This window comes from Ranitomeya variabilis, chromosome 1 (genome assembly GCF_051348905.1).
Source record: "Ranitomeya variabilis isolate aRanVar5 chromosome 1, aRanVar5.hap1, whole genome shotgun sequence".
Lineage (NCBI taxonomy): Eukaryota > Metazoa > Chordata > Amphibia > Anura > Dendrobatidae > Ranitomeya > Ranitomeya variabilis.
In genome coordinates, this window is record NC_135232.1 from 594,925,446 (window position 1) to 594,938,096 (window position 12,651).

The window sequence follows — 12,651 nt, forward strand, 5'->3', positions numbered from 1 at the left end:
AAAAGATAAGACGTAAAGCATGAGGGTCTCCTGTTAAGGAACCTCATCTAATTACTAGTATGGAGAGGGGTTACAAAGAGTTAAATCTCACTCTGTAAGACTTGGCATGTAAATGCAGTACATTGAAAGCCCATTGATTTTAATATTAACGGTGTAATACTTTATTTCTTCTCTAAGGGTGCTGCTGCAAAATTGAACACTTGTTGGCAGGTTCTTCTTTAGATCATAGCAGATCATTTGAATCTATATCATCCAACCAGCCATTAGTAGATGAGTATTAATGAATGAGGGTCTCCTGCTAAGGACCTTCATACAATTACCAGTCTCTTACTCTGAAAGACCTGACATGTCTATGCATTATGTGTTTTATGGTCTAGCATCCAAATAACTATTCCCACCAATTTTGGGACTTTTGGCAGAGATGAGCCTTAAGTTATGCCACTGAGACAATAGGGCAAAACAAATAAAGAATTCCCCAGACTATGGAAGATTTATTCTTGTCTATAGCAGGCAATATTTTTGTAGGTAGTACTAACGTAGTTAGAATGTTCAACTTTGATTTGAACATGAATGTGCTAAGAGCTGTTGTCATTTCCTTCCCCTACTCTTCAATCTCCTTGGGGCATCAATGAGTTCCTCCAAGGACAAAATGTAAAATCCATGCTCCATCTCAACATTATTTTTGACTGAAACTTCCCTTGAAGATCAATGTAAACCTCAAACATCTGGATTCCCTGATGTTCTATACAAAGAACATAAGAAAAATAAGATTTTTTTCAAGGCCGTGATGGTACCTCTGGCTGGAGCAATGATGTACGGCTCATCACACATGAAGACAAGTTAAATGTAGAGTAGGAGGAAAGACATCAAATAAAAAACTCTCTGGAAATCCTTACCACCTTATTCATTTATGACCCATCATGTCAATTGCAAATGACAAAAGTATAAACAGTCACAAACAAAACCAACATCAACTCTCCGAAGGTCCTGTCTCTATAAAAAGCAGGTGGTGAAGGTTCCAGACAATCTACAAAGGTCCATCATCTGTGGCTGATTAGGATTTATGTTTAGATTTTGTCGTTTTTTTTAATTTGTGTTTTTTGCCTTCTTCGTGTGCTCATCGTCTTGCTATGTTTGGGTCTTCAGTTCTTGTTTTTGATGGTTTTGGCTACAAGCCACTAAAACAGAGAACCTGGGGTCAAGGCAGCTCTGTTTTGAAGTGCACATCATGTTCTGAAGATATCAAAGTCTTCTCTTAATACTTATATAACACACAGTAAATCATATCTTCTTATTTGGTCATTCCATTCCATAATGTCATTTTTTTCTAAGATCATCCGACAAACTTCCTTAAAAGGGATGTCAACTTCAAATATTGTAAAACCACTCCGCAAGATCTACTCTTTGAGAAGACCACCTCTGATACATTTTTTTCTAATGAAAATGAATTTCACTTATATGTAGGATCACCCTCCTTAATAGCACCTCCCTTTTATATGTAGGACCTCCCTTTTATATGTAGCACCTCCATTTTATATGTAGAACCTCCCTATTATATGTAGCACCTCTGTTTCCCAAACCTTTGGTCCTATCTCATGAGGACAACCCCAGTTGATGTGCTTTATAAAGGCATAAGGAAAAAGAGGGTTGCATCAGAATCGTGTCAGGAGGTGATCTGTTGTGAATTTGGATTCTGGGCTCCCCCGGTGGCCGCTTGTGGAATTGGACTTGTCATCCTCTTTCCTGTTTCACCTGATTCCATCAGTAGTGGGTGTCGCTATTTAAGCTCATTTCTCTGGTGGTTTCTTGCCGGTCAACAATGTTATCTGATGCCTCTCAGTGCTTGTTCCTGCTTCTAGACAACTACTGATAAGTTGGACTTTTGTCCATGTTTTGTTTTGCCTATTTGTTCCAGTTCGCAGCTGAAGTTTTGTTACTGTGTCTGGAAAGCTCTCGTCGATCAGGGATTGCTACTCTGGCGTTATGAGTTAATGCCAGAGTTTAAGGTAATCTCTGGATGGTGTTTTGTTAGTATTTTTCTGCTGACCATGAAAGTATACTATCTGTCTTCTGCTATCTAGTAAGCGGACCTCAAATTTGCTAAGACTATTTTCCTGCTGCGTTTGTTGTTTCATCTGAACTCACCGTCATTATATGTGGGGGGCTACTGTCTTCTTTGGAATATTTCTCTAGAGGTGAGCCAGGTCTTATATTTCCCTCTGCTAGCTATTTAAGTCTTAGGCCAGAGCTGGGCATCTAGCTATAAATAGGAAATGCTACCTGGCTATTTCTAGTTGCGCGGCAGGCTTAGTTCATGGTCAGTATAGTTCCATCTTCCGAGAGCTTGTCCCTCTATAGGCTTGCTATGATCTCTGCCTGCAGAGATCATGACAGTTTGACCGGCCAGTAAAGTGTTAAAGACCCAGGTTGAGAAAGGAGAGTTATAAGAAGTCTGCTGGAATTTTTTTTTTTTTTTCCTCCAGTCTGCCTTGCTGCAGTCTTTTTTCTCTCTCTCCTCCTAATCTCTGTGTGCTCTGTGTGCACCTGACAATGGTGGATCTCCAGAGTGTAACTGCGGGTTTGAATAATCTCATCACGAAAGTACAAAATTTACAAGATTTTGTAGTACATGCTCCGGTATCTGAGCCGAGAATTCCTTTGCCGGAGTTCTTCACAGGGAATAGAGCTAGCTTCCAGAATTTCCGAAATAATTGTAAGCTTTATTTGTCCCTGAAGTCTCGTTCAGCTGGAGACCCTGCTCAGCAGGTTAGGATTGTGATTTCCTTGCTCAGGGGTGACCCTCAAGATTGGGCCTTCTCATTGCCAGCAGGGGATCCTGCGTTACGCGATGTGGATGCGTTTTTTCTGGCCTTGGGCTTGCTTTATGAGGAACCTCATTTGGAACTTCAGGCAGAAAAAACTTTGATGGCACTATCTCAGGGGCAAGACGAAGCTGAAGTTTTCTGCCAAAAATTCCGTAAATGGTCTGTGCTTACTCAGTGGAATGAGTGCGCCTTGGCGGCAACTTTCAGAGAAGGTCTCTCTGATGCCGTTAAGGATGTTATGGTGGGGTTCCCTTTGCCTGCAGGTCTGAATGAGTCCATGACAATGGCTATTCAGATTGATAGGCGTCTGCGGAAGCGCAAACCGATGCACCATCTGGCGGTGTCTATGGAAAAGACGCCAGAAAGTATGCAGTGTGATAGAATTCTGTCCAGGAGTGAGCGACAGAATTTTAGACGGAAGAATGGATTGTGTTTCTATTGTGGGGATTCTACTCATGTTATATCGGCATGCTCTAGGCGTACAAAGAAGCTTGATAAATCTGTTTCCATTGGCACCATTCAGTCTAAGTTTATTTTGTCTGTAACCCTGATTTGCTCTTTGTCATCCATTGCCACGGACGCCTATATTGACTCTGGCGCCGCTCTGAGTCTTATGGATTGGTCCTTTGCCAATCGTTGTGGTTTTGATTTAGAGCCTTTGGAGACTCTTATTCCTCTGAAGGGGATTGACTCCACCCCATTGGCTAATAATAAACCACAATACTGGACACAAGTAACCATGCGTATCAATCCGGATCACCAGGAGATTATTCGTTTCCTGGTGCTGTATAATTTACATGACGATTTGGTACTGGGATTGCCATGGTTGCAGTCTCACAACCCAGTCTTGGACTGGAGAGCTATGTCTGTGTTGAGCTGGGGATGTAAGGGTATTCATGGGGACGTACCTTTGGTTTCTATTTCGTCGTCCATTCCCTCTGAAGTCCCTGAGTTCCTCTCTGATTATCAAGACGTCTTTGACGAACCCAAGCTTGGGTCGTTACCTCCGCACCGTGAGTGCGATTGTGCCATAGATTTGATACCGGGTTGTAAATATCCAAAGGGTCGTTTGTTTAATTTGTCTGTGCCGGAACATGCTGCTATGCGGGAATATATAAAGGAGTCTTTGGAAAAGGGACATATTCGTCCATCTTCTTCTCCCTTGGGAGCTGGGTTTTTCTTTGTCTCAAAAAAAGACGGCTCTTTGAGACCATGTATTGATTATCGGCTTCTGAATAAGATCACTGTTAAGTATCAATACCCATTGCCATTGCTTACTGATTTGTTTGCTCGTATAGAGGGTGCTAAGTGGTTCTCTAAAATTGATCTTCGTGGGGCGTATAATTTGGTGCGGATCAGGCAGGGGGATGAGTGGAAGACCGCATTTAATACGCCCGAGGGCCACTTTGAGTATTTGGTCATGCCTTTTGGTCTTTCTAATGCCCCTTCAGTTTTCCAGTCTTTTATGCATGATATTTTCCGCGATTTTCTGGATAAATTTATGATAATATATCTGGATGATATTCTGATTTTTTCTGATGACTGGGACTCTCATGTCCAGCAGGTCAGGAGAGTTTTTCAGGTTCTGCGGTCTAATTCTTTATGTGTGAAGGGGTCTAAGTGCGTTTTTGGGGTCCAGAAAATTTCCTTTTTGGGGTATATTTTTTCTCCCTCTTCCATTGAGATGGATCCCGTCAAGGTGCAAGCTATTTGTGACTGGACTCAGCCCTCCTCTCTTAAGGGTCTTCAGAGATTTTTGGGCTTTGCCAACTTTTACCGCCGATTTATTGCTGGTTTTTCGGATGTCGTTAAACCACTGACTGATTTGACCAGACAAGGCGCTGATGTTGCTAATTGGTCCCCTCATGCTGTAGAGGCCTTTCAGGAGCTTAAGCGCCGTTTTGCCTCTGCCCCTGTGTTGCGTCAGCCTGATGTGAATCTGCCTTTTCAGGTTGAGGTTGACGCTTCGGAGATCGGAGCTGGGGCAGTGTTGTCGCAGAAAGGTTCCGACTGCTCCGTCATTAGGCCTTGTGCCTTCTTTTCTCGCAAATTTTCGCCCGCAGAGCGGAATTATGATGTTGGGAATCGGGAGCTTTTGGCCATGAAGTGGGCGTTTGAGGAGTGGCGCCATTGGCTCGAGGGGGCTAGGCATCAGGTGGTGGTATTGACTGACCACAAAAATTTGATTTATCTTGAGACTGCCAGACGCCTGAATCCTAGACAGGCGCGCTGGTCTTTATTTTTTTCTCGCTTTAATTTTGTGGTGTCATACCTACCGGGTTCTAAGAATGTTAAGGCAGATGCCCTTTCTAGGAGTTTTGACCCGGACTCTCCTGGTAATTCTGAACCCACAGGTATCCTTAGGGAGGGAGTAATTTTGTCGGCCGTTTCTCCTGATCTGCGGCGGTCCTTGCAAGAGTTTCAGGCGGATAGACCGGATCGTTGTCCGCCTGATAGACTGTTTGTTCCGGATGATTGGACCAGCAGAGTCATCTCTGAGGTACATTCTTCTGCATTGGCAGGTCATCCCGGAATTTTTGGTACCAGGGATTTGGTGGCAAGATCCTTCTGGTGGCCTTCTCTGTCACGAGATGTGCGAGTCTTTGTGCAGTCATGTGACGTTTGTGCTCGGGCCAAGTCTTGTAGTTCTCGGGCTAGCGGACTGCTGTTGCCCTTGCCTATTCCTAAGAGGCCTTGGACACACATCTCGATGGATTTTATTTCAGATCTGCCTGTTTCCCAGAAGATGTCTGTCATCTGGGTGGTCTGTGACCGTTTCTCTAAAATGGTCCATTTGGTTCCTCTGCCCAAGTTGCCTTCTTCTTCTGAGTTGGTTCCTCTGTTTTTTCAGAATGTTGTCCGATTGCACGGTATTCCTGAGAATATTGTTTCTGACAGAGGTACCCAATTTGTGTCTAGATTTTTGCGGGCATTCTGTGCTAGGATGGGCATAGATTTGTCTTTTTCATCTGCTTTTCACCCTCAGACTAATGGCCAGACCGAGCGGACTAATCAGACCCTTGAGACATATCTGAGGTGTTTTGTCTCTGCTGACCAGGATGATTGGGTTGCTTTTTTGCCATTGGCAGAGTTCGCCCTCAATAATCGGGCCAGTTCTTCCACCTTGGTGTCCCCGTTTTTCTGTAATTCGGGGTTTCACCCTCGATTTTCCTCCGGTCAGGTGGAATCCTCGGATTGTCCTGGAGTGGATGCGGTGGTGGAGAGATTGCATCATATCTGGGGGCAGGTTATGGACAATTTGAAGTTGTCACAGGAGAAGACTCAGCGTTTTGCCAACCGTCATCGTCGTGTTGGTTCTCGGCTTTGTGTTGGAGATTTAGTGTGGTTGTCTTCTCGTTTTGTCCCTATGAGGGTCTCTTCTCCTAAGTTTAAACCTCGGTTCATCGGCCCTTATAGAATATTGGAGATTCTTAATCCTGTTTCTTTCCGTTTGGACCTCCCTGCGTCCTTTTCCATTCATAACGTTTTTCATCGGTCGTTATTGCGCAGGTATGAGGTACCTGTTGTACCTTCTCTTGAGCCTCCTGCTCCGGTGTTGGTTGAGGGTGAGTTGGAGTACGTTGTGGAGAAAATTTTGGACTCTCGTGTTTCCAGACGGAAACTCCAGTATCTGGTCAACTGGAAGGGTTACGGCCAGGAGGATAATTCTTGGGTCAATGCATCTGATGTTCATGCTTCTGATCTTGTTCGTGCCTTCCATAGGGCTCATCCTGGTCGCCCTGGTGGATCTGGTGAGGGTTCGGTGCCCCCTCCTTGAGGGGGGGGTACTGTTGTGAATTTGGATTCTGGGCTCCCCCGGTGGCCGCTTGTGGAATTGGACTTGTCATCCTCTTTCCTGTTTCACCTGATTCCATCAGTAGTGGGTGTCGCTATTTAAGCTCATTTCTCTGGTGGTTTCTTGCCGGTCAACAATGTTATCTGATGCCTCTCAGTGCTTGTTCCTGCTTCTAGACAACTACTGATAAGTTGGACTTTTGTCCATGTTTTGTTTTGCCTATTTGTTCCAGTTCGCAGCTGAAGTTTTGTTACTGTGTCTGGAAAGCTCTCGTCGATCAGGGATTGCTACTCTGGCGTTATGAGTTAATGCCAGAGTTTAAGGTAATCTCTGGATGGTGTTTTGTTAGTATTTTTCTGCTGACCATGAAAGTATACTATCTGTCTTCTGCTATCTAGTAAGCGGACCTCAAATTTGCTAAGACTATTTTCCTGCTGCGTTTGTTGTTTCATCTGAACTCACCGTCATTATATGTGGGGGGCTACTGTCTTCTTTGGAATATTTCTCTAGAGGTGAGCCAGGTCTTATATTTCCCTCTGCTAGCTATTTAAGTCTTAGGCCAGAGCTGGGCATCTAGCTATAAATAGGAAATGCTACCTGGCTATTTCTAGTTGCGCGGCAGGCTTAGTTCATGGTCAGTATAGTTCCATCTTCCGAGAGCTTGTCCCTCTATAGGCTTGCTATGATCTCTGCCTGCAGAGATCATGACAGTGATCCATAGAAGAAGGACCTGTTAGGTGGAAAGTCTTTTGTCCTAATTTCTCACTTTTTCCTCACAGTAGCCCCTGGAGAGAAAATCCTTGATTGATGTTTGTCACCCAAAGCCTCATATCCTTATTATTAGCTTTAGCATTGGACAAATATGAAGACATATTAGCACCTTTCTAACTGTAGCATTTATTCCCGACAAGACCCCAATTGATAAAGTGATTTGTAGTTTAACAAGCAGAGCTAGGTATAGAGTATCATAATGAGTAGTAGACAAGACAAGGACTCAGTACCAGTGTCGAAGGAGCCAGGTATTTGTTGTGAGGCAGAAGAGAAGTCAACCAATTTGGATCTGGAGTTAAGGTTCCCATATACATTAGTAGAAAGTTGTCTCAACCCACCAATTTTGACAGTACTGACCAACCATATGATGTGTATAGAAACTCACATAACAGAGGGACAGAAATATCGGGCAACTGGAAAGTCTGATCCTTTTATTTTCTTGGAAGTTAGGCCCACATACCTATTATGCAATAAATCCTATAACTGGGAAAATTGGATCATAAAATATTATTACGAGAACATAAACACCATGTCCAATCTGTCAGATCTCTGCTGGACAACCCACTAAGTTATCGACTTCAGCTTTGTCCACCATCTCAAACAAAGGGTTTCTGTGATGTAAATCTCCTGCCAAGCCAAATGTTATTGCAGGTATCGAATTCCTCATAGGAGGGGAGTCTCAATATTTTACTATCATCAATCAGCAGGGCCTCCCATCCCAAAAAGAAGAAATGCAACAATTCATATTGTCAAAGGTCAAATTATTGTTGATTTCTATTTTTCATTTTTTTTAAATCTTAACTAAAAAGCAAGAAAAAAAGCACTAATATCAGAATTGTCCCCTAAAAATATACCGTAATACACAAAAATCAGAATTTGTTTTGTACTTTATTATTTGGGCACAATTCTAATATTAAATATAGATACTCACAAAAATTCTGAACACACTTTTATCTTTTACATTATGATCAAAATATGTCATACATTTGATAAAATAAAAGCATAAAAAGTAAAAAAATATATCAAAAACATAAACGTTTAGATGTAGCTTTGAAAAATATTCTTCTAAAAATTATTTTTATATCTGCTGGCTAACACGGTACAAAGACATATTTTTCTGAGATGTAGCTTTTTTTTAATGTGTCAAGACCCACGCTAATTTAAGTTATTCAAACCGCATTTATTTTTCTTGATCCAAATAACTAAAATTAGGACTTTGATTAAAAAGCTTAAAAATAATTGTTTTGTTTTTTACAGTTGCTTGTTTTTGTCTAAAATACAAAGGAAATGTGTCACCTGCAACTTTAGGCCTTTTAGAGATCATTTCATCTTCATCTTGCTTAACTGTTCACAATAAACATCATTTTGACCAGAGTGCCCAAACTTTTACATGCCACTGTGTGTATATATACACTGCTCAAAAAAAATAAAGGGAACATCTAAACAACAGAATATAACTCCAAGTGAATCAAACTTCTGTGAAATCAAATTGTCCACTTCGGAAGAAACACTGTTTGACAATCAATTTCACATGCTGTTGTGCAAATGGAACATATGGAAATTATTGGCAATTATCAAGACACTCAATAAAGGAGTGGTTCTGCAGGTGGGGACCACAGACCTCATCTCAGTACCAATGCTTTCTGGCTGATGTTTTGGTCACTTTTGAATGTTGGTTGTGCTTTCACACTCGTGGTAGCATGAGACGGACTCTACAACCCACACAAGTGGCTCAGGTAGTGCAGCTCATCCAGGGTGGCACAACAATGCAAGCTGTGGCAAGAAGGTTTGCTGTAGCTGTCAGCGTAGTGTCCAGAGGCTGGAGGCGCTACCAGGAGACAGGCCAGTACACCAGGAGACGTGGTAGGGGCCATAGGAGGGCAACAACCCAGGAGCAGGACTGCTACCTCAGCCTTTTTGCAAGGAGGAACAGGAGGAGCACTGCCAGAGCCCTGCAAAATGACCTCCAGCAGGCCACAAATGTGCATGTGTCTGCACAAACGGTTAGAAACCGACTCTATGAGGATAGTCTGAGTGCCCGACGTCCACAGATGGGGGTTGTGCTCACAGCCCAACACTGTGCAAGACGCTTGGCTTTTGCCACATAACACCAGGATTGGCAAATTTGCCACTGGCGCACTGTGTTCTTCACAGATGAAAGCAGGTTCACACTGAGCACATGTGACAGACGTGACAGAGTCTGGAGACGCCGTGGAAAGCAATCTGCTGCCTGCAACATCCTTCAGCATGACCTGTTTGGCAGTGGGTCAGTAATGGTGTGGGGTGGCATTTTTTGGAGGGTCGCACAGCCCTCCATGTGCTCACCAGAGGTAGCCTGACTGCCATTAGGTCCCGAGATGAGATCCTCAGACCCCTTGTGAGTCCATTTGCTGGTGCGGTTGGCCCTGGATTCCTCCTAATGCAGGACAATGCCAGACCTCATGTGGCTTGAGTGTGTCAGCAGTTCCTGCAAGATGAAGGCATTGAAGCTATGGTCTGGCCCACCCGTTCCCCAGACCTGAATCCGATTGAACACATCTGGGACATCATATCTTGCACCATCTGCCAACGTCACATTGCACCACAGGCTGTCCAGGAGTTGGCGGATGCTTTAGTCCAGGTCTGGGAGGAGATCCCTCAGGAGACCATCTGCCACCTCATCAGGAGCATGCCCAGGTGTTGTAGGGATGTCATACAAGCACGTGTAGGCCACACACACTACTGAGCATCATTTTCTTGTCTTGAGGCAATTCCAGTGAAGTTGGATCAGCATGTAACTTCATTTTCCACTTAGATTTTAAGCATCATTCCAACTCCAGACCTCCGTGGGATATTAGTTGTGATTTACTGTACGTTGATCATGTTTAGGTTTTATTGTTCTCAACACATTCCACTATGTAATAAATAAAGATTTACAACTGGAATATTTCATTCAGTGATATCTAGGATGTGGTATTTTAGTGTTCCCTTCATTTTTTTTGAGCAGTGTATATATATATATTTATACATATATATATATATATATATATATATATATATATATATATATATATATATATATATATATATATATATATATATATATATATTGCATCAAAAAGTTAATTTTAGATATAATTAACTTAATGCACTTTTTTTTGTTGTGGCAAAACATTCCCTTTTAGTTTCATGTGAATTTTTGTTAGAAAACAATAATAATTTTCAGGTTTTTTTTAAGTATTTTTGTTACAAGGCATGTGATAAAGTGTAAAACGTAAAAGAAAATTTGGAAATAGGAAATAGATAACTTAGCTAAAATTTTTAAGTGATCCAGAGAATAAACAAAGGATGAAAATGTAAAAAAAAGACTACGGTATTTAAAAAAATGTGTAATAGTAAAAAATATTTAAAAATAATTATTTTGTTTAATACAAAATATTTGATTATTTTAATTTTTACATTTTCTTGTTTTGAATTTTTTTAAATTGTTGTCCTATTTTTGACACTGTTTTGTCAGGTGTTACACTTCATCTCGAGAGTCATAAGTGACAGTGAAAAGTGATTCCAGTCAGATGTCTTGTTTGCTGAAATCAATGCTTACAGCAAAAAACAATCTCTCAGCAGCTGGGTACAGCGGGGACTCAGTGTGGGGACTGACAGCGAGCGCTCATTTTTACTCCCCTGTGGACAATCATTGACCTGACAGGAGCTGAAATGTATCCATCCACACTACCCAGGGCTGCGTGGAAATCTGCCTGCAAATGGAGGCACATGCCGAGGATTTTTTTTTTTTTTTTACACTTGTTTGGATCTGTCGTCATTTATCTGAAAGAACGTGGAAAAAACCCACAAAAGCAAAAACAAAAATATATTAAAAAAAGGAAAAATGTGATAAAACTTGGAATTGGTCAGTTGACTTGGATTAAAATTGAAGTATTGGTAAAAGTAACATTTTACTACACCTTACTAACGAACCAGATATTCTTCTCCATAAAAAGTATCATATTCACAATTTTTTTTTAAATTACTAAAAAATATTCTTGCATATGTATTCACGCCCTGTGGTATAGAAGATCCCATGATAGTATACATAGATTGGAAATTCTGGCATCTATCAAGAGGTCATTGTATTGTTTTGGATCCAACACAAGCAGTCGTGTGTCTAGATGAACCCAACTCTTCGCCCTTTAACCTTCTTCTTCCTTTGGTCCTTGACAACTCTTGTCTTCTGTCTCGTCACAGAAAAACACATGTGCTTTGGGGTCTCATCTAACCTAATGGTTTTTCTGTCTTCTTTCAACAGTAACCTGTCATCAAATTCACTGGTGTCCCTGTCTTGGAGGACATTTCATGGTCTCCCTCTACAAGAGCTGTAGGTCAACTGTTTTTCTTACCAAAATTACTACTGTCTTTAAAGCCTTTTGTTTGGGATCTAAGGGGTAATGTTTTTCCTTGAAATACATGAGGAATTTAAGAACTCTCCTCTCAAAAAAAAAAATAATGTTGTCTCCAGTGCCATCTATGGGTGCCTATCCTGTAAGACATTTTACCTCTTTAAAGATCCATGAAACATGACCCAGGTGATCAGCCAAATCGGAGACACCCATCTGTAGTCAACATGTTTTCATTGTTGTTGCTGCCCGGTAGCACATACTAATAGTAATTACTATTTCGAGACAGCATTTTACAATAAATGTATATACCAAAGATGTGAAAGTGATATTCAAAAGGGACACAAGTGTTTTAAAGATAAAAAATAAAATTGGTGACCCTCCACATGTCTAGCTTACCTGTTAACACTGGTCTCAACTTTCTGGTCTTGTCTTGACACATGAAAAATAAATGAAAATGCCCACTTGGCCACTCACTGGCTAAGTGTGGGTCAGTGATTGGCTAAGTGGTAAAGTTAAGAAAAAATATTTACAAAACCATGATCTAATGAAGCCCATGGTTTTGCCTCTTCTGATTAGTAAACCCAGTGCAATGTCATCTTTATGGTGCAACACACTTAAGATGGCCCATTAATCAAAAGAGGTGCTAGAGATGGAGGTTTGTAAGGCTCTGGTCTAGTTACTATGGACTACCAAGGTCAACTCTACTAAACTGCCACGTCAGGTATATAAAGAACTAAGGAGTAGAGACCAGATGGACCATATGAGAGGGAGTATTATTACTTAAAAATGTTTTTATCCAGCTAGATTCCTTTTAAGAATAATTTGTAGCCCTTTTTATGACTTCTCCAAAATAAGAATCTATACAATTCATGGTGCTGGTATGAAG

At 41.5% G+C, this 12,651-nt stretch overlaps 1 protein-coding gene across 1 annotated transcript in view; it reads left to right on the forward strand.

The window, feature by feature from the left end:
• The window catches only part of NTRK1 (neurotrophic receptor tyrosine kinase 1), a 107,884-nt gene that overhangs the window by 53,142 nt on the left and 42,091 nt on the right, over positions 1-12,651 (forward strand). Inside the window, exon 4 of the mRNA XM_077258711.1 lies at positions 11,675-11,743. Coding sequence (XP_077114826.1) covers positions 11,675-11,743 — 69 coding nt within the window. The remainder of the gene's footprint in view (positions 1-11,674; positions 11,744-12,651) is intronic.